Source organism: Solanum verrucosum, unplaced genomic scaffold, assembly GCF_900185275.1.
Source record: "Solanum verrucosum unplaced genomic scaffold, falcon-dt-bn FXZP01000218.1, whole genome shotgun sequence".
Classification (NCBI taxonomy): Eukaryota; Viridiplantae; Streptophyta; class Magnoliopsida; order Solanales; family Solanaceae; genus Solanum; species Solanum verrucosum.
In genome coordinates this window covers 2,583,279-2,604,136 of record NW_026020464.1, presented here as the reverse complement: position 1 = coordinate 2,604,136, position 20,858 = coordinate 2,583,279, and the positions used below count along the sequence as shown (strand labels likewise).

Genomic DNA, 20,858 nt, shown 5'->3' with positions numbered 1-20,858 from the left:
ACATAGAGACAAGGCTATCCCTTCAATGCAAACTAGACGATGATTCATGGAAAAGATTTGTGACCTTGTGGTCCCAGTCACCAGCTAAATGCAAGGTTTTAGCACAAGAATAATATATTGATGCTTTGAGTGTATTGCATTTTAGCAAAGAAATGTAATTCAAGACTTTTACCAACCATCAACTCCATGCTTAGAGTTAGAGGTTCGTGCCACACTCACGAGGGACTGAGAAGTTGACGAAGTAGAGTGTTAAATGAGAGGTAAGAGTCAAAGACGAGCCAATGGGCTTCTCAGCGTATACAGGGCAAGTAGGTATTTAAGAAGTAATATACTCAAATAAAACATGTTTTTTCCAACATAGTCATATGCAATCTCATCAACTGGTAGAACATAACATCAGCAGTTCTTTAAAAAGAAAAAAAAAATTTGCTTCTTGATCGAAGCGATCAACATCATCAGGAAGAAGGAATCTTCATCTGTGTTAACACCAGCTGTTCTTTTCCAGAAATAACAAAACTATGTTTCTTGTTTTACCTATATCATATCTATGTGAGCTATCGATGGGATCAGCATCATCAGTGAGGAGTAATCTTCATCAGTGTATACTTCCTAGCTCCTGCAAGTAACGGTATCTGATTAAATATAAAGATCGAATGAAGTAGTTCACAATCAGCAAGTATTTAGAAGTGAAACACGCGCAGGAATGGCTTTAAGCTACTCTATTCTACAACAAATGGTGCACCTAGTAAGCATTTCAATGTACTAAAGGCTGGTAGGTAGAACTGTAAAGGAAGGAATATAGTTTAATCAATTGGCAGATTGATTCTGGTCGCGAGAAGATATAAAGGGCAGGAAGAGATGTGTGTATAATACATATCATAAGGCTCTAGAGAAGTACTCAGGTCAATATGCGCATGAAAATAGTAGGCAGATTTCACTGCAGGGCGAGTATAAGAAAGAGAGGTAAAAAGTTGAACTGACTCTTCAAAGGCCGGTGTCACGACAAGATTTACTTCCACAGCAGCACTTGAAAGCTTTCACTGGATGACTATGATCGGTGAAGTCAATACCATAATCCTGCAATGTAGCAAATTTGTAATGATTCTTCGTATATACTTATCTTTGACTTAACTCATGTTTCCTATATCAAAATAACAAAGTTATAATAAAAGTTATAGAGTTCAACATAGATAGGGGCTTTACCCAAGTTAACTCTTCTAAAGCATTAACTTTCCTCATAGTGTAAAAAGCGACCTGCAGTGACATTAAAAAAAGATGCTTGATGTAGATAGTGCACGGATTTCTAAATAACAGAGAGATACTTCAAAAAGCGTTAAGAGAAAGATAGATAACAAGTACATGGTAGTAGTGATGATCTGGAGTCTCTACTTCAACTGGGATCTCAATCAAGTTACCTTCATAACATCTGGTCAAGATAAAATTACAATGTGGTTAGTTTCAGTCCACATTGCGAAGTAAAAAAGAATCAATGCACTTTTCTTTAATGTAAATGTGATTCTTAGAAACAATAAAAGCAAAGAACGAGCTGTTGATCATGCAAAGAAGAAAAAAGGGACTTGTAATGGTGCTCTACTGGGGGTTTATTCCATGCCAAATGTACTCCAAAAGGAAAGCCATAACAAAAGTAATCAATTGATTATTATATCTCTACATGCAATATATGGGGTTGCATCTAATGCTTACCTATCAGTTTTCTTTCCAAACTTGAGGAACAAAGTAATCGAAACAAAGAGAAACATGTTGTTTGTTAGTAGGTAACAGCTGGTGGACATGAATATTATCTACTTTGTAGAAGAAGTGTACAAACCACATATCACCAGGTTAATGTAAGAGGGGAGAAGAAGAAAGAGAAGAAAGGCAATTACAAAGAGAAAAGGATGAACATTAGAGCCTAACCTATGATTAATGAACCTTGCAATATTGCCATAGTATGTAGCATCCAAGCAAAGTGCCTCCTCATCCTTCAGGACACCTTCCGAACCCCAGTCTGCATCTAGCAAAACTGGATATGTGTGTCTCTCACCAGCAGTTTGCGTGTTTCGCTCATACAACTCTGTGTTGGTCACTATTTCTCCTACATATTCACAAACAAAAGCACCTCTAGGCAAATCCTCCAGTGCCCTGAGACCCCAACCTTTCCCATCAGCTGTCATAAACACCTGACATGCAGGATAAGAATGTGTCAAACAATTTCTTACTACTCTAGGTTTCTTCAGAAGTATTGATCATGCACAAAACCTTTCTTTCCTTTTCGGATAAATCAGATATCATTTATATTCACACCAAGATGGAAAAAGCAATATATACAATATAGATTATAGTTCAACCACAATAAATTACTCCCTCTGTCCCAATTTGTGGCACACTTTCCCTTTTAGTTTGTCCCAAAAAGAATGTCACATTCATATAATTAGAAATAATTTGACTTTAAAGTTCCCCTTTTATGTCACACAAGAGCCTAAGGTGTGTTTTAGTCCACATGTTTTCCCAGACCAATAATTTAAATGACTACTCCTAACATCATTCTCACTAGTACTGAAACAATCTCCTATTTTTTATGTTCAAAAAGAGCCAAAGTTATGGTACATGAAACTCTTGGTTTGCAATAATTTTTCTAACCTGCAATGGCACTGCTATGCCTCGCTGAATAACACGATTTCCACATCCCCTGCTGCAGCCACATTTATGCCAGCATTCTTTGATAAATTTCCTCACCAAATGACCCTTGCACAGGCCAGACACGCTATTATTCTTAGACCTTTCAAGGGGACAGTCCTGACAATATACTAAACCATGCTTTGGGGTTCACAACTCATTGAGATGCAACTCTCAAGAAACTTCTCCTTGAGCAAACCACCTGATGTGTAGGCAAATTCACCCCCTGTTTCACCAGCACAAGCACAGGGTATATCTTGAGACAAACAATCCCCACTGCAGTTTGAACAACAGCTGTCATCTGATATACGAGCAAGAAGAAACTTCACATATGCCTTTTGGAAAATAACATTTTTAGGTATGTACTTAAAGACAGGCAGGACATGGCTGAATTCATTAATCAACGAAATTTTATGCTCCTCTTGACCATTGGCGATGTCTTCAATATAATAAACAGAATTACGAAGACCAGGAGATGAGTGTTCACTGTGAACAAGCACTGAATTGTTCATAGTTGAAGAGGCAAGGAGTTTAAGAAGCTTGTTAGTGTTGTCCTTCTCAGCACCTTTAATCCTTGTACCATTAAAATCCACCATATAGCACATTATATCCTTATTTCCTGAAGCTGGAAATGTTGGAATTTGAGGTAAGATTTTGATAAAATTCGACAATTTGAATGAGCCATTCCTAGTGTCTGGAGCAAAGTGCAATTCATGATTAGTAGCATCATATCTGACACCTACTGGGTGAAGTTTCTGAGACTCTATCCCAGCTGATGGCTCATTTGCTGCCCTGGCCTTGGTGCCAGCTATCAGATAGCATTTACACAGATTTTCCATCAGACTTAGCAGAAAACCAGGTTGAGAATATCTGTAGGACTTCATATACTTTTCCTCCATCCGCTTAAAGACTGCATCTAAACTTGGTGGACAAAAATCTGATGAAGAATATGTCTTATAGACAAAAGAGACTTTCACCTCCCCGTTTGGGGAGGAAGCAATATTTAGTCGTGATGAATTTGTTGCATCTTCTTCAGTTCCTTCTGTACCCAGATGTTCAGAGTAGAGATACTCCAAGTTTTGTTTATCAATTCCTTTCAATTCCAAAAAAATATGACAGAATTAAACTTCTAGACTATAGATAACATTCACATTTTGGTAAGACTTAGAATTTGACTACAAAACCAAGAGGAAAAGAACACAAAAAAAAAGGATTCCCAACTTCAGACATACAATTTACCAACAAAAAGAGAAAACAACTTATGACCCCATCTGATTCAACAAATCTTATGTTCTTCATTCACATAGCTTTTTCCTTTTCATCAACCAAAAATATCATTGGGCTGACTATGAGCAGAATGTGTAATTACTATAAACCATAAGAATCTTACAGCTAGCTTGTATGAAAGATAAAGCTCAATCGAGAGAGGAAGATGTAGCTTTTTTGTAAAAAGCGTGTATACAAATATGATTTCACAACTTTGATTTGTATAAAGATCACTAGAGGCAGAACAAATTCATAGAATTTGCCCTCAGAAAATTGTAATCATTGAAGCTTCATAAAGAAGAAATACCAGTGGAGAATGGATAGATATATAGCAGTATGGCTTTGCCTGTCTTTCTTTGGCTTTCATCAGTTAACACATTAACTTCAAAAATATATTTATTGATATTAGCAAGTTAACTCCTCCTATATTTCTCCCTTTTAGTCAATAATTTCAATATTCACGTCCTGAATTAGTGAATAATCACCAAAACTAGCATACATGACAGTCAAAAGAGACTTCAAAAAGAAAATACATCTAGAGAATATCAACAGAATGGGTATCAAAACTCACAAAAAAGAACAACCCGTTCACAGTTTCAAAGTAGAACCATGTCTGGTGAGAGAGACAGAATAATCTTATTAATAGTTAACTCTACACATTGAAGGAATACCTGAAGGGAAAACAGCAAGAGGAACATCAAAACCTGGCAGGTTATCAGAAAGTGGGATAGCATCACTGAAGCCATACTGAACCAGTGCACCTTCATTGGATACATCAGTAGAACCCATGACGTTTGGCTCTTCCAGGCTACTATTATAAGCTAATCTTCTTTTGGGTATCACAGCAGGATATGAACGAGATGTGTCTCCCCTTTTCTTTAATTCCAAATGAGATGACAGAGTACAAGGTCCTCGCATGTCATCATCAGAGAGTAGTACAATGTCATTATCCTCCTCTGAAACAGGAGAAGCCTCTGAAGAAATCTGCTTCTTACCTTTGCGCTGATAATCGTTCAAGAGAGAACGAGGCTTCAGTTCAGCATCCTGAGTTTCATAAGACTTGGTGGTGATTTCAGCCATCTTCTGCTTGCCGGAAGGCTGCAACTCTGAAGTACATGCGTCAGCACTAGGGCCGGCATTGTGTTTAGCAGGTGAAGAATGATTTCCCTGGGAGTAGAGCCTAGATCTTTTCAATGGTGGTTCATTTTCTTCCGGTTCATCTTCCAATGAGGATTTCTGCTTTTCCTGATCATCAGGGGAATTAAATGACATGCTTTCACATTGAAAATTGGAAGGAAAAAAGTAAAGATGAATGAGCATCCTATTTTTCTATTTGTGCATGATGTCAAGATAGATATAAATATTACCACACATAATCTTTAGAAAGGATTCACATGTCGCAAAGGGTATCATGTGGTTATGGACAATAGAAATAAGCACTGAATCATAATAATAACAATACCTTAGACTCTTCGCTGTCTATAATAGACTCCAAAAGAACAGAATAATTCTCATCTTCAATAAGCTTCCAGTTTTTGTTGTACAAATTTAGAAGGTTCCTCAATACTGGCTTCACAACTGTTTCACTATAGCCAAAAACCTTCATTGCCTCAAAGGCCTTTGTAACTCTAGACTTCGGGTTTGGCGCCATTTAGTATACTAATGTAGAACTTTAAGGAGGTCAATGAGGTTGAGGTATATCTTCTTCCTTTCAATGCCAAAAAAAAAAAAAGAGAAAACATTACATCTGCATTTCAACCACAAACAAGAAAATGCAGAAACAATGTCTGAATTTTACCAACATGATGACTGGAATAATTTATGCATAGCATAATAACTTACTAGATGACATTCCATGTTGAACGGTATTCAATACAGATCTATGAGGACTCCTAGCATTTTTTCAGAAGCTAATTGGAAGTACTATAGAATGTTGGTTTTATCAAATACTACATGAATTAAAAAAAAAACACCAGATGATATTGTTAAGCATCAAACCGATACATCATCATCATCAACAACAACAACAAACTCAGTGTAATAACCTCACAAGTGGGGTCAAGCGAGGGTAATGAGTACGCAGCCTTGCCCCTACCTTGTGAAGATAGAGAGGTTGTTTCCGACAGACCTTCTGCTCAAGTAAAGTATAATAACAACAAGTATTGATAAACCGATACTTCATCATGCTCAGAAATTCCTAATAGAGCCAAGTCTGAGACAGTATAAAAGAGTTGACTGCATAATAATCAGGTCATCAGTCATCATATATAGGAAGTAATGCAATTGTCTCCCACAGTTCACTAAGTCATGTTTCATCACTGACATCTTCGCTATTACTATTTTTTTTAAACATCTTCTCTATAATGCTTTTAAACAGGAGTAAGCGAAAAGTCATCTCATGACTGGAACTCGCGCAAGGCAAGGCATTCCACATTAATTATGTCCTTCAACCCTCAAGCACACCTCATCTTCACCCCCTAACCCCCATTCCCACAACCCATAGTATTTTTCTAGATTATATACAAATGTTTTTAAGAAAATATTTTTTTGCTTACGTAACAGACACAAGAAAATAAGTATAAAACCGACTTATTTATATATTTGTTTATTTTGATGACCGTGGTGTCCGAACCAGCTTTCACACACCTCAACTAATTCCATGGGATACTTGCCTCCCACCAACAACAAGTACTAGAAAACTCTGTCCACCAAGTCTAGGACAGATGGGAAAGAATCACCTATTATTTTTGTCTCCGCTGAAATTTGAACCTGAGACCTCATGGCTCTCGACCACTTCATTGACCACACAAGACACACCCTTGGGTGCAAGAAACCGACTTATTTTCCTAAAAAAACATTTTCCTTCATACCGAACACACCCTAAACCTAGTATACATCAGAAACAAAACTAATGAGATTTCACAGCATCAAAGAAGCAAAACCATTATTTAACAGATGAAACATAAAATAAAAATTACTAATCGAAACAGAACCATGAACACCTTAACATGGGGAATTCAGAATCAAATTTTATAAAAAGCAAAAATACAAAACAAAGAGAAAACAAAATGTGGAATAGCACAGATTCCAAATAAAGACAACAAAGATTTTATTTTTTCTGCTCTATTCTTCCTTCAAACACAACAACACCAACACAGAGTATGTGGTGCATCCAAACTGCTCCTCCCTAAACCAGAGGTCTCGGATTCAAGACCTAGGTATGAAAAAATTCTTGATAGAAAGTGAGAAACCAAACAAAAAAACACAACAATAACAACAAAATACATTTTCAAAGGTAAAAATTTTTATATCATTTTCTTCATTTTTTCTTCTGCATGAAACCATTTTCACTCTCTAATATCAATGGGTTATATACCCCAACACAGAATCACTCAATGCAAGACTGACCCCATTAGTTTTTCACCGAAATTCTTCCACAAATCCCAAAAAATCAAATAAAGTATTCACCTTTTTACCTTAAAAAACTTGAGGATCAAGAAACATTCATGTGGACCATACTCTAACAAATCGCGTTCATCCGAACTCAATACTTTTGACTCCAAGCATAAATTTATTTGATACAATAAATATGAACCTATAACTTTATAGATATAATGGTGGGTCCAAACCCTTAAACTTCAAATTCTGAATTCGCCTCTGCATAATTATAAAAAAAAGGATAAATCACTATACCTTTTATGGAGTTGGAGAAATAGCTTTTACTTTAGCATTAAGAAGCATTTGGACTCCATCACAACATTCTTTTCAACAATGGTGAGAGATAAAAGCTCCAATAAGAATTTCCTATGAATATATAAAACCAAATAATTTAATTATAAGTATAGTTAGTAAATATGGTTAACTAATAAATGTATTCATAAAAGAAAATTTTGGGAAATCTTATTCCGTTGACGGAAAATGATTAAAATTACCCCCTGAACTATGTGAAATAGATCATTTATACTTTCCATTATATTTTGAGATAAAAAATGCCTTTGCCGTTAGGTGGAGAGATTAGTCTCACTTGTGACTTGTGAGGGTGTTTGTGATCTCTTGGAATAATTGTGAGGGTATTTTTTTATCCCAAAATATAATGAAAGATATAAATTGGTCTATTTTGCATAGTTCAAAAGTAATTTTAATCTTTTTCCGTAAAATAAATTGTATGACATTCTATTTTATTTTTCACAAATTAATGAAATCTAAATTTTGTACTTTGGGGCTATAAACTTTGAATATATTTTAATGAAATAAAAAAAGTTTCACTCGACTTAAATGCGATAAATTATTTTACAAATATCTATAAAAGAAAATAGTTACTTTTTACTGTCAATTGTATTACAACCTTTTGCCTTTTCACTCCACCATCGACTCTTTGGAATTCCACAAATTGAAAAAAAAAAAGAGCTTTTAAATGGTTTGTTTTTATTTTGGAGGAAATAACATGAAACAATTTTACTGATGTTGATTATAGGTTGAAATAATAATTTCCTAAATTATATATTTTTTAGACACACAAGTCAAATTAGATATAATTTGTTTCTTTTTTTCTTTTTGCTTTGGATATATAATTTATTTCATATGTATTGTATCCAAAGTTTGATTTACATTTATTTGAAATACGCAGACTCTCTCCTCTCTCCCACGTCCCTATCCTTCTCTGTACTTTTATTTCACAATGTATCTTAATTTCATAATTTTATGTATTTATATATCCAATATCAATTTTATATATCGATGTATTCAAAATCAATTTCATCTAACCTATTGTCCATATTACCTTATTCTATTTCAATATATTGATATGGCCGTTGCATTTCACTTATAAAAAACATGGAAAAGAAATTGACATTTCATTAATTTTGTAACGATCATTATGTCTAGCGTAGTTATTATGTACGTGATTGAAAAATTGTTGAGATGTATTTCGAATTCTTCGATAACAATCGAAACGAAAAAATACTTATCATTTCATCACAATCTTTATTGATCGGGACTAAACTTTGACCTAGTAGGATATGTTGACAGAATGAATTTGACCAATGTAGACCGTCTGATTATTTCATCACGACCGTTGATTTTATAGATTAATCTTGACCATTCATCTTTACTGATCCAACGGCTCATATCACAACAGAAGATTCCCCAAATCTCTTATTTCCTGTTTGGGAAATCAGTCTAATACAAACAGAGGTTTACAGAACACTGGCTTTACCATTTCCTCTCAATTTGTCTCTTTTTACTCAAAACAAACACTGTCTTACCAGCTTTTCTTAAAGGTAATACTGCATAATATATACTCATAATAGGGGGAAAATTTTGAAATTATCTTACATTAATTATCTTATTTCTACTTTATCTATTTGTAAAAATTGAACGTGTAGTCACGACTACACGTTAGTTTAATTTATTGATCACTAAGTCATACCCTTGAACGTGTAGTCGTGTGATTTGACACCAATGCTAGAAAAGATCAACTATAATCCCCTCATAATTTTACTGTATAATGAAGTAAGAATAAATAGCATTTTTCAGAGATCATCACCAACCAACTCTCTTTATACGCCATTTTTATCGAAAAACGTAACCTTATTATATGTATATTTTTAAAATTCTGTATACATAGTTCAAGCCGAAAGCAATGAATTCAAACAAAACATGTCCAAATGCCTATACTACTTCCCTAACATGGTCACTCATCAACAAAGCTTGCAACATCCATATCAATGCTACAATACACGAAAGCACGGAAACAATTGCAACATAAACATAAGGAAACAAAGAGTTTATCCAACCGTCTCCTGGGATTACATTGAGTACGTTGTTGTTGTTGTCGTTATTAGCACAAAGAAGTTTGCAGGATTGAGTTTACCATTGACACAAAGTATGTTATCTTAGATGAGTTCCAAGAACATGTGTAAAGAAAGCATGGAAATGCAGTGATTCATCTACACTGTGAACATAACATCACACATGCTAAAATCAATGAGAGAGAGAGGCCTCTTACAATCAACGGTAGACGATATTGAAACATAACTGAAGTTTCCATTGATACCTGAAAGTTGCACTAAAGATCAAAGGATCAACAAACCACTCAAAAATCAATGTGTTTCGACTTTCAGTAACTTAATCAACAGTACAAATGGATGTCCCCCCATCCAATAGACGATTTGTACACTGACCGCTGCTTCTAAACTGTATCATTCATTACACTAACAAAATAATAATCTGAGCTAACAAACGAATTTCCTCCTATCTAATAATCTGTCAGCTAAGATAAATTAATGAACATGAGAGACAATCAGATGTTATATCTTCGAACCATTTCTAATGGTCGATTTGTCTGACTTCTTTTAAAAGTAGAGAACTATAACAACAGATACCATACTTTGTGTCATCTTACTTCACTTCCTGTACAGTTTCGGTCGTAGGAAAGGACTATGTCTATGAATGAAAGCAGCAGCTATGGCAAAAGACTGCAAAGCTGACAGAGTCGAATGAAAATGGATGTAATACAAACCATCATGAATATTTGACATTTTCATGACTGGTGCACTTTGTTTTGAACCCTGCAAAATTGGGTAATAGAAAATCGGTTAGTGACATTTCAATGCTCCACTTATTTAAATGCATAGTTTGCTTGAAGAACATAGAGAACAAAAACTTATAATGAGATAGACCTGTATATAGAGATCAAAAGTTTGACAGTCTCCAGATGTAGTTTGTGATGAAGCTTCATTTCCAGTTTTAAGAACTGTGAAGGGGCACCCGAGATCCCAGCCTCCACAATCACAGTGCCCACCAGAGCTCCACCGCTCCAACAGGCTTGACGGCCCAGCATGTCTGCTTCTAGGTCCACCGTGAAAACCACTTGGAATTATAACATCCGTGCTTGTTGAGCATTCACTGGTGCCACGTGAACGACATTCCACCGATATCTCAGGAGGTGCATTTTTACTTCCAGTCGGAGATTTCTTGAGAAACTTCATACCCCAGCCACCCTTCTCTGCCTCCTTGGAGCTGTCATTAAGAGGATCTTTGGTAACAATGGCAGCCAACTCAAAATTTGGCGGAATCTGTTGATCTAAAAGAGCATTGCCGCATGAATAATAATCATCATACATATCTATGGATGGCGTCCAAGAAGCATCTTCAAGAATGGCGCTTGTTCCCCCGAACTTGGATAAGCTTCTCTGCTTATAAGACTGACTAGTTCTGAACACATCTGTTACTTTCTTTGCCAATTTTTTGTTCTTCCTGAGGATATGACTTGTTTGTATCTCATCCATATATTGATCCATGGAACCAAACACAACAAATCGCGTCTCCATAATCTCCAACTTGGTTGAGCTGAGTGTCACTGAAGTGGACACAGTCATTTTACCTACAAGTTGTGATTCCCTTGCAGAGAAGGCGCGTTCCTTTTTGCCTTCTGGTCTTGAATGAAATGTGTAAACATAATCGAGAAACTTATCATCAGGTGAGTCAATCTTCAGCAGATCAGCTACATAAACTTCCTTTTTACCATCTATGGAAAAGACATAATGTGGTAAACCATTTTTCCATCTCCTCTGGAGCATTCCTTGAGAAATAGGAGCAGCCGCTGAAAGACAAGATTGATCCGAGCATGTCGAAGCTGTACTAGATACAGAAAGAACCCTTCTGTGTACATGCTCAGATCCATATGCATGATCTGCCATCTCCTTCTGTAGCTTCTGAGCTGAACTGACACTAAAACCACCGGGAGAGCTCATGAAATCGGAAAAACTTGCTTCTTCACTGTCATGTATATTTTCCTTTCCAGAATCAACAGTACAGTTAACAGATCCAAATTGATTAAGTAAAGGACTCTTTAAAATGTTCAGCATACTCTTACTACCAGTTATTGCACCAAGAATCCACTCCGCGGAGGAGTCAGGGACATAACTTGACTCAATCCCCACAGTTTGAGGGCATTCGATCGCCAGATTACCATTAGTGCAGAGATTTTCATTTCTAACCTCTCTTGAACCTGAACTCTTTGATAAAATTTGCATCTTTGAAGAGAAGTTACATGTGGAATGTATGTGTACCAATTCAAGGCAGCGAAGGAAGTATCTTTCGTCAAAACTTATTATATGCTTTGGAAGCTTATTTTGTAAGCCAAGAGAACTATGAAAGAACAATTTCTGAGTGCAATTTCCTGTAAAGCGCGGGTTTCCTAATCTAAGTAGGTGCTGTGGTTCTAACTCTTCTATTAATCTTGTCGACAAACAACTATTCTCCTCTGCTTGTTCTTCCTTGTTCACAAACTGCAATAAACCTTCTTTATTAGGTCCATCCTTGTCCGTGTTTCTGCGTTCCATATTGCACCTCCAAGGTGATTATACATTAGAAAGCAGGTAAATGAACTTTCTTCCTTCACCTTCTGCGATATAAATACGATTTATACAAAGAGACCAAAATCCACCAGCACTTGTATCGTCCCAATTCTAATTTCGGGAAATAGGCTGAAATGAAATGGAACTACCAGTTAATGCACAAGAATTTTTAGTCATGAATCAGAAGAAAGAATCTTTACCAATTAAATTACTCCAAAGATTAAAACTTGATCAAACAATGAACTACAAGAGGGTCTACGCAACAAGTCTTTTGTAGGTGAACGAGATTACAAGGTGGAGAATCGAACTCTCAGGTAGCCAACCAACTTAGCTACTAAGATTCCCCGTCTACAAAACAAGTCTCAGACTATGTAACAGCTGAAAAACAGAAAAAAATCAAATCTTTGGCAACAAATCTCCTTACAAAAACAGAAATCTACTTGTGGTGCACTTCCCAATAGCTGGGAGAGACACAAACAGTGAAACAGAAAGAACAAAGAAGAATAAACAGTGTTATATATATCTAGATCCTAATTGCATTTCATGAACCAGTAAAGACAGTATAAAGAATTGCAACAACTGCCAGACAAATTGCACAAAAAATACAAACATAACATGTCCAACAAATAGTAAGCAAAGTACTAAACATCAGAAGTAAAATCAAAGCTCAATAACTTCCTACTCACCTCCAAAAAAAAATGAAACCCCACTTCAAATTCACCACTCAGATCAAGCTTTAAGCTCTTCCAATCCCCTTCAGAAACAGCAAACACCACATAAAGATAACTTAATGTTAGTCAATTTCAAGCCAACCCCACTAAACAAAGATAAGATGTACAATTAGTCCTTCAAAAAGTCTATTTTAAAACAAAGTAGAGAAAGAAAAGGAAGAAACTTTGGCTATTAAAGAAACAAAGAAAGAAATAAAAATTACTTCTACAAAAGTATACCACATGGAAGAAACCTCATCCACCACTTTCACCTCCAACTACAAAATAACTGTTTTTAGACAAATCTTGATTCTAGAAGAAGAATACCAAACCAAACACTTAAAATAATAGAGTAAAGGTGAAATCTTTAGCTAAATTCAACTAAATGGGGTTCAAAGAAGGGGTGGGGTGCATAAGCCATGTTTGGTTTATTGGAAAAATTAGGCAAAACTATAGAATAGGCAATGGTGGGGTCCAAGATTTGCTGAAATCTTGCATTTTCAAGGTCCTCCAATCTATGGAATAAACCAAACCCCTCTTAACCCCACCATCCCACATCTATAAACGAGTGAAAACATGATAGAGACATACAGAAATATGTATGTATAGGTGAAAGAGTAAAGAGAGAAAAAGGCAACAAAAAATGTCTTAGCTGGTTAGCACAATAGGATCAGTGCTGGACTATTTGGCAACTTGGCACTATGTCATTTCCTTAACAAATTTTCCTTCTTTTTTTTCTTTGAAGGTTTCATTATTTTTTTAAATTAAGCTCTCATTTGATAATAGATTTTGAAGTTTGACATTTTGAGTTTTTGAAATTGTAATTAAATACGTATGTATATTTTTGGAAAAAAAAAATTGAAGTTACGTGAGTGAAAGTCCTGGTCAAAAGTTGAAGCTAGTTTTTAAGAATTTGAAAATATTTGAAGATCGGATTTTTAAAATCTGATTAAATTTCCTGGTCAAATAGATATTTGAACTAAATTTTATGGTCAAACATATATTTGAAGATAAATTTTTGAAAATTTATAGTCAACGCTAGCTAAATAATTAGTAGGCATTCGGTCATAAATTTTAAATACTTTTCACTTTATTTGGAATTTATAGAATTGAAAATGAAGTTATGGTTGGTTATACTTTTTGCAAAGAATATTTGAATTACTAGGATGTACTTAAATACAACTTTAAAAGTGAATTAAAAATAAATTATAAGATATTTTCCAATTTTAAATATAAATTTGAATTTAAAAAATTTATCATCAAACACCAAATTTTAAATAACATAATTATTATTCCAAATTTTTTATGACCAAACGAGTACTTTGTTGTTTTGATCAGGAAAAAACAGGTTATTTATTACTATAATTAAGAAATTCAGAAGAAGAAAAAAAGTCATTAACTAAGAAATTTCTCATAATTTTTTTCTTATCATTAACTTAAAGTCACAAATGGTCGCTATTGCATACGGCTAATCAATGTTGTTACATTTTGTTGAAAATAAATAACTAAGGAAAAATCTTATTATAATTTTTTAAAATTTCTGGCAATTCATTCAATTTATGACATTAGAACATATAAGTATATGATTTTCAACGTCACATCTTTAGTAAAAAATAAATATTTACACGTAAATCAATAACATACGCAAAAAACTTTCTATATTAGTATCACTTTTTTTTAAAATTTTTTTTACTATAAAGTGTCATATTTTATATTTATACTCAGTATTTTCATATAAGTGGTATCTTACTATTCTATGATGCCGCTTGGAGCAAGGTATATACGTTTTTGTGTGAGAGACCGCGTTATTATAAATTTTATATAAAATAAATAAAAATATTTATTTTTCAACTATTTAAACAATATATAATATAGTTCACAAAATTAGTAATTCTACAAGTATGCCACCATTGACCATCCAAATGCAAGAAAACAAAAGGACGATATAAATAAACATATGTACCTAACAACCTTGAATCTTGATACCTTTTACCTATCACTTTTCTTCAAACATGTGACTTCTCTAATATATATATATAAATATCGGGGTGGAGTCAATTTATGATCAGGGGTTCATTCGATCCTCCTTCGACGAAAAATAATATAATTTATGTATAATTAAAATTAATTTTTATGTATATATATATCGAATTCCCTTTAGTTAGTTCATGTGTTTACTTTTTTAGTTTTTAAACTCCCTTAATTAAAATCTTGGTTCCGCAATTATATTTATATTATTATTTTCTGACTTAGATCACGTACAGGGTAGGACATATTTTATTTTATTTTTGTTTTTTTTGGAGGTGTTATCTTTCAAACATGTTTTCGAAATTAATGTTAGAGACATTAGAAATGTTCTTTTGTGAAATTAATGTTTGGTGGTAGATTTGTCTGTGAAATAAATTATATATCTTATCATGATTCAAATTATTGAATATTGTCATGTTGCTAGTGTTTTCTAATTGTTATTGTTGTTATCTTGACTTGTTTTTTTAATTTTATTTTATTTTATGTGCGGCGCAAAAAGCTCAGTAGATTGGAAACTTATGATGTATTTGGAATTAAAAAAAAAAAGATAATAAAAGAAAAAAAAAAGAGAATTTTTTTACTTTTTTAAAAGAATAAATGTGATTAGATATATATAGGTCATAGGAGAGAATAATAAATTACCATTTTATAAAGTTAGGATTAGAGTTAATTGACTTTATAGATACTTCCAAGGAGGATATTATTTCAACCTAATTACTAGACTTCCGATTTATTCGACATACCTATATGATGGAGTATTTTTTCAAACTTCAAGATGATTGATTAAAATATATTACTATATATAATAAGTGGGAATATCTACTACTTAGCACATGACAAGTGTTGGATGATATGTGCTTAGATAGTGTTGTACATTCTTCTTTTATGGTTGTACCTTTAAAATTTATATTATTGAACAATTTAACACCATTAATTACCTACTACTTTATTAGCCGAAAAGTTAGACCTCATTTAAGCCCATTTATTATTTATATGTTTTCAATTTTCAATATATGTTGTCTATCTTATTCTTTTTTTCAACCTTTTATTTTAAACTTCTTGAAAGTTAATTACCTATTTATTACTCTCTCTATACACTTTTAATTGTTATGATTTCCTTTTTAGAGTCAAACTATAAGAATTTTAACTAATGTTTTACAATGTGTTTTTTCATCATATTCATATGCAAAATTACAATTTATAGTACTTTTTGTATAGATTTTGCATATTTAAATTTTTTGTTTAAAATATCAAATTAATACAATCTAATTTAACTTTGAAAATTATTATATTACTACTATTAATAAAAGTGAATGTGAGGAGCTCCCCGTTTATGGGAATTGACAAAAAAATCCTCAGATGTTACTTTTGTAATTTCACATGAAAAATGTAATTCAATTTGTTAGTTAAGGGAGTAGTGCAGCTGCATTTCATTTTTTGTATCTATTGGACTAATTTGTCCCCTTAAAACTACAAATAATTCGCACAACTTTTTGAAAACATGGGCCCCACTTATTACTACTTAGTTGTATTGCTTTGGTGACTGATATCAACTATTCTCTCTCCAATAATATTTCTCCAGTATTGACTTTATACATTTTTTAAGAAATTATAAATAAAAGAGTAATATTACTATATCATTTTTAAATATAATAAATATAATGTATTAAAAAATATAATTGAAAAATGACTATAATTAATGATAAGTGGTAAACTATCCATTAATTTCATAAAGTGGACAAGTATTGTAGGACATTCCAAAATACTATAATAGACAATAATTATTGGACGGATGGAGTAGGATTAAGTCTTTCTTTCAGTACTTTTCTCACATTAATTAATTTCTCTCATCATTCAATTAGTGAATCTTTAGTAGAATTAATTAGAATACTTTTTACTTAATAATACGCAGCAATAAGAGGAAGCTTTCGTTGGTCTTTAAGGGTATGTTGCTAAACCATCAACACTGAAAGGTAGCTCTACTGATAATTGTGAAGAAAACATATTAATGGATTAAAAATCAAAAAGAGGTAATTAAACCCTAAAATATTATAAAGGCATCAATAAAATTTGGTTGAAGCTCAAAATCTATTAGTGCCATATAAATTAGGATAGAGGAAATAACATATATTATTTGAAATAACATGAAACGTATTACAAATCACACAATAATTAGCAACTTCAAAATTTAAAGGACATACAAAAAATTTGATCAACTCTCAAAATTCTACTAATGTCACATAGTTTGGGATAGAAAAAGTAACATATACGTAAAATGTACTATAACTCGTAATAATTAAATAACTTCAAAATCTAAAAGACTATACAAAATTTGCTTGACTTTCGAAATTCTATCAATGACACATAATGTAACACCCCGTATCCAAAAATAGAGATTTCAGATTTCTGGTGTTACAGGTGGCACTCACGGACACCATCCACGGACCGTAGATGGACTCACGGTCCGTCCTGCAGGTTCGTGGTTTGTGACAGAAAACTTCCCCAGAACCCAGCTCAGAAAATTGGCTAAGTCCCGACTCATGGACAGACCCACGGTCCGTAAATCAGACCACGGTCCGTAAATCAGACCACGGTCTGTGGTCTGTGTCCGTGGATCGAGACTTCCCTTACCAGCCTCTGACACAAACTACGGTCAACCAGAACGGACCGTCAATCGATCCACGGTCCGTAGGTCTGACCGTAGGTTAGGACTAACAACCAGTTAGCTGAAAATTGTTGATGGATCAACTTCAGATGGTCATAACTTTTAGCACAAAATGAATTATGTGTCCCATGACCTATGATATGATAGATAATTGAATTATATTTCCAACGCCACCAAGTTTGCTAAATTCCGATCTCCGAGTAAAAAGTTATGCTCGTTTTAGTGAAGCCCTATCGGGCAGACTCGACCTACGGATCCAACCGACGGACCGTCGATTAAATGACGGCCCGTCAGTCCAGTCCGTCAGTCACTCCGACAGCAGCTAAGTCAGGGGTCCTTTGGTCTTTTCCTATTTCGTTTAACCCCTAAGATACGTCGTTTAGACCCTAAATCAAGAGATTTTAATCAGTTTAAGCCTAGAAACATAACTAGAACTTACCTAAGTCAAATTCATTAATCAAAACTTAGAAAATAAAAATCAAGAGAGGAGAAAAAGGTCAAGAACGCAGCAAGTTTCCTCCAGTTCCAGCCCCGAAATCGAAAGATTTCTCCGTGGAATTCGTCACCAGGTATGTGGGATTTCACTAGTGGGTTCCTTTCGCCCATTAGGTCCCTAGAATTTAGTCAGATTCTTGATTCCATGATTATGAACAGACCTAGGGTTTCTAGAATTACAGCAGATCATCATGAATTAGTTATTTAAATGTTCCAAATCAGATTATCATGTTATTGCTCAGTTTATCGCATGAATTTTAGAACCCTAGCTATGTATTTCTTTAGTTCTTGAATTACACATGCTAGGTCAGATATTTCAGTATTCAGTTATACATGCCTCAGTTATTAATGCATCATTATCAGATTAATTGTTGCATTCTCAGTTTGCATGTTCAGTTTCGAGCTATCCAGTATTTACAGAAATTCAGTCATAACCAGTTAACTACTTAATTCATTGGGAGTAGCATAATACCGAGTTGGACTAGGGTTCAGTGTACCCATATAGTCCCAGAACTATGAGCCAAATAGGTGTAAGTCCCCTCTGTGGGCAACATCAGTTTAGTGATCACGTCAGCATGTCTTTATACCTCTGGCAGGGTATATTGGGTCCTCTCGATGGGGCGTATACATCGGACTCCACATTTAGCTCATGTGGTTTTATGTCGGTTATTAGTAGCTCCCACAGTTCAGTCAGACTATTTTGCATTGACCATATTTCAGTACAGTCAGTATTCAGTCTCAGCATGTTATAAATTTGGTCATTCCATCAGTTAGCTCAGTATTCAGTATTTCAGTATTTATATCATGTTTAGATGATTTCATTGTTTTATTGCTTTGTTCAGTTATGTGTTATTTCAGTTTTACTCTATCCTGCATGCTTAGTACTTCTCAAATACTGATGCATACGTGCGCTACATCTTCTCGTGATGTAGGTTCAGGTTCTCAGCATCCAGATCACGCTTAGATCGATTCCTGATCTTCAGTTCAGCAACACCAGTGGTCAATCTTCATTATTTGAGGACTAGTGACATGTTTATCTTTATCGCTTTTAGTCTTTAGTTTCAGTTTTGCTAGACCTAGTTGGGGCATGTCCCAACATTTCTAGTCAGTTAGAAGCTTATTTCAGACATAGTTAGATTCAGCTTAGTGTTTTGAGTTTGATATTCCTTTTGTATTAAACTCTCAGATTTGATATATCTCAGTTATAGTATATGGGTATTCCCCATCTCTTCAGTTTATTTATGATTTAGCTTCCGCATCAGTTTAATATCTTTAGTATGCTCATGATCATGCCAGCAGGGTTAGCTTGGGATCACTTGTGATCCTAGGTCCCGTGTCAGCGTCTCGGGGGTAGCTCGGGGCGTGACACATAAATTGGACAAAGAGAATATTGAAAATTACATATAAAGTATTATTAACCACAATAATCAACAACTTAAAATTTAAAGAACATATAAAAAAATTGTTTGACCGTTAAAATTTTATTAATGTCACATAAATTAAAATAAAAAATAAAAATATATGTTGGGCCCGTGCTAGCACGGGCTATTGTAACTAGTATAGTTATATATAGTTATGAAAATATTGAAAAAGAAAAGGTTATTTTCAAATTAGGTCGAATAAAGGAGGATTGCTCAAGCGTGCTTTATAAGAAAATCGATCAGGGATTTTATCTCGCTCTGATGTGGAATTCTTTCCATCAACATATACCCCCTCAAGTCTGAAGCCAAACATTCTTTATCTGGCGTTTCAGTATCATTCAGTTTGGAGCATGACATTCAAGGATCGAGAATGCATTCCCATCAAAATCTAACTCTTAAAGGATACTATAATTAAGAAATATTTTGCTAACGACAAGGAATGAATGGACCAAAAGTGTATTGCACGGTAAAATTGAGCAATTTCGATTAGTATATGTATCGATAAATTTAAATTAATTCCCTTGATTTGGTTCTATAGTTGTTAACTCGATGGATAAAAGCTAGCATTGTTATGGAAATAGAAACATCGACAACAATCAATGTGATTGGATGGTTGGGTCTCCTTTATTCTTGATTAAAGGTTTCGGATTCGAGCCAGCTCTAGAAATGAAACAATATCATTTGGAGCGTCACCCTCAGAGTTATGCAAGTGGCAGCCTAGTGGAGCTAGAAATTTGATAAAGAATGTGCAACTTTTCTTCTCAGTTATATTAATTAAGGGTATGAAAAAATAAATATAAACACATACACACTCATATAATAGCTAAAATTTAACTTATGTACATCACATAATTTTTCAGCAAAAGGTGTGCAATGAACCACCCTTCTCTTAATTAGGCGGCTCGTTCATGAACCAGACCTTAATATAAATACCGAACATCAAATTGAAAAAAAATTATTGCCAACTATTTTCGTATTGAGTGGTATGCAGCAAATGTAGTTATCATATTTAATTTCTTCTCAATTTTTTGTTATGCATTAAAACCATAGACAACTATTAAGATAGTGCATGCACATGGTGATCCATTAATTCACTTAATGGAGTGAACAATTTGTTGATTTCGACTTTTCAAATGATGAATGAAGTGTTCCACTTATTATACAAGGTATTCATACGTTTGCCTTCAATTGATTAGTTCAATGACTACATCAATCATAATTATTAGATTCCGTATCT

The 20,858-nt window shown here is 34.0% G+C and overlaps 2 protein-coding genes across 2 annotated transcripts; both read right to left on the bottom strand.

The window, feature by feature from the left end:
• Nucleotides 1–427: 427 nt before the first annotated feature.
• Nucleotides 428–5,724, bottom strand: LOC125808919 (probable inactive histone-lysine N-methyltransferase SUVR2). The gene is given in 9 exon segments (XM_049488589.1): nucleotides 428–616; nucleotides 982–1,077; nucleotides 1,204–1,254; nucleotides 1,360–1,426; nucleotides 1,918–2,180; nucleotides 2,641–2,822; nucleotides 2,825–3,752; nucleotides 4,612–5,187; nucleotides 5,405–5,724. Coding segments are annotated over 8 exon segments (2,349 nt in total). The 5' UTR covers nucleotides 5,594–5,724; the 3' UTR covers nucleotides 428–616; nucleotides 982–984.
• Nucleotides 5,725–10,036: 4,312 nt separating this feature from the next.
• Nucleotides 10,037–13,646, bottom strand: LOC125808810 (uncharacterized). Its single transcript, XM_049488471.1, has 4 exons — nucleotides 13,253–13,646; nucleotides 12,989–13,056; nucleotides 10,623–12,396; nucleotides 10,037–10,511 (listed from the first exon to the last, which is right to left on the bottom strand). Exons 3-4 carry the CDS (start codon nucleotides 12,285–12,287, stop codon nucleotides 10,347–10,349), a joined length of 1,830 nt encoding a protein of 609 aa, XP_049344428.1. The 5' UTR covers nucleotides 12,288–12,396; nucleotides 12,989–13,056; nucleotides 13,253–13,646; the 3' UTR covers nucleotides 10,037–10,346.
• Between the last annotated feature and the right edge of the window lie 7,212 nt (nucleotides 13,647–20,858).

What these genes read in the sequence shown, in the direction of transcription:
- LOC125808810 (XM_049488471.1), bottom strand. Translation starts at nt 12,287, where the DNA reads ATGGAACGCAGAAACACGGACAAGGATGGACCTAATAAAGAAGGTTTA. An exon ending in CTTTTGATCTCTATATACAG is followed by an intron (nt 10,512 to 10,622) that starts GTCTATCTCATT and finishes CCAATTTTGCAG; the next exon opens with GGTTCAAAACAAAGTGCACC.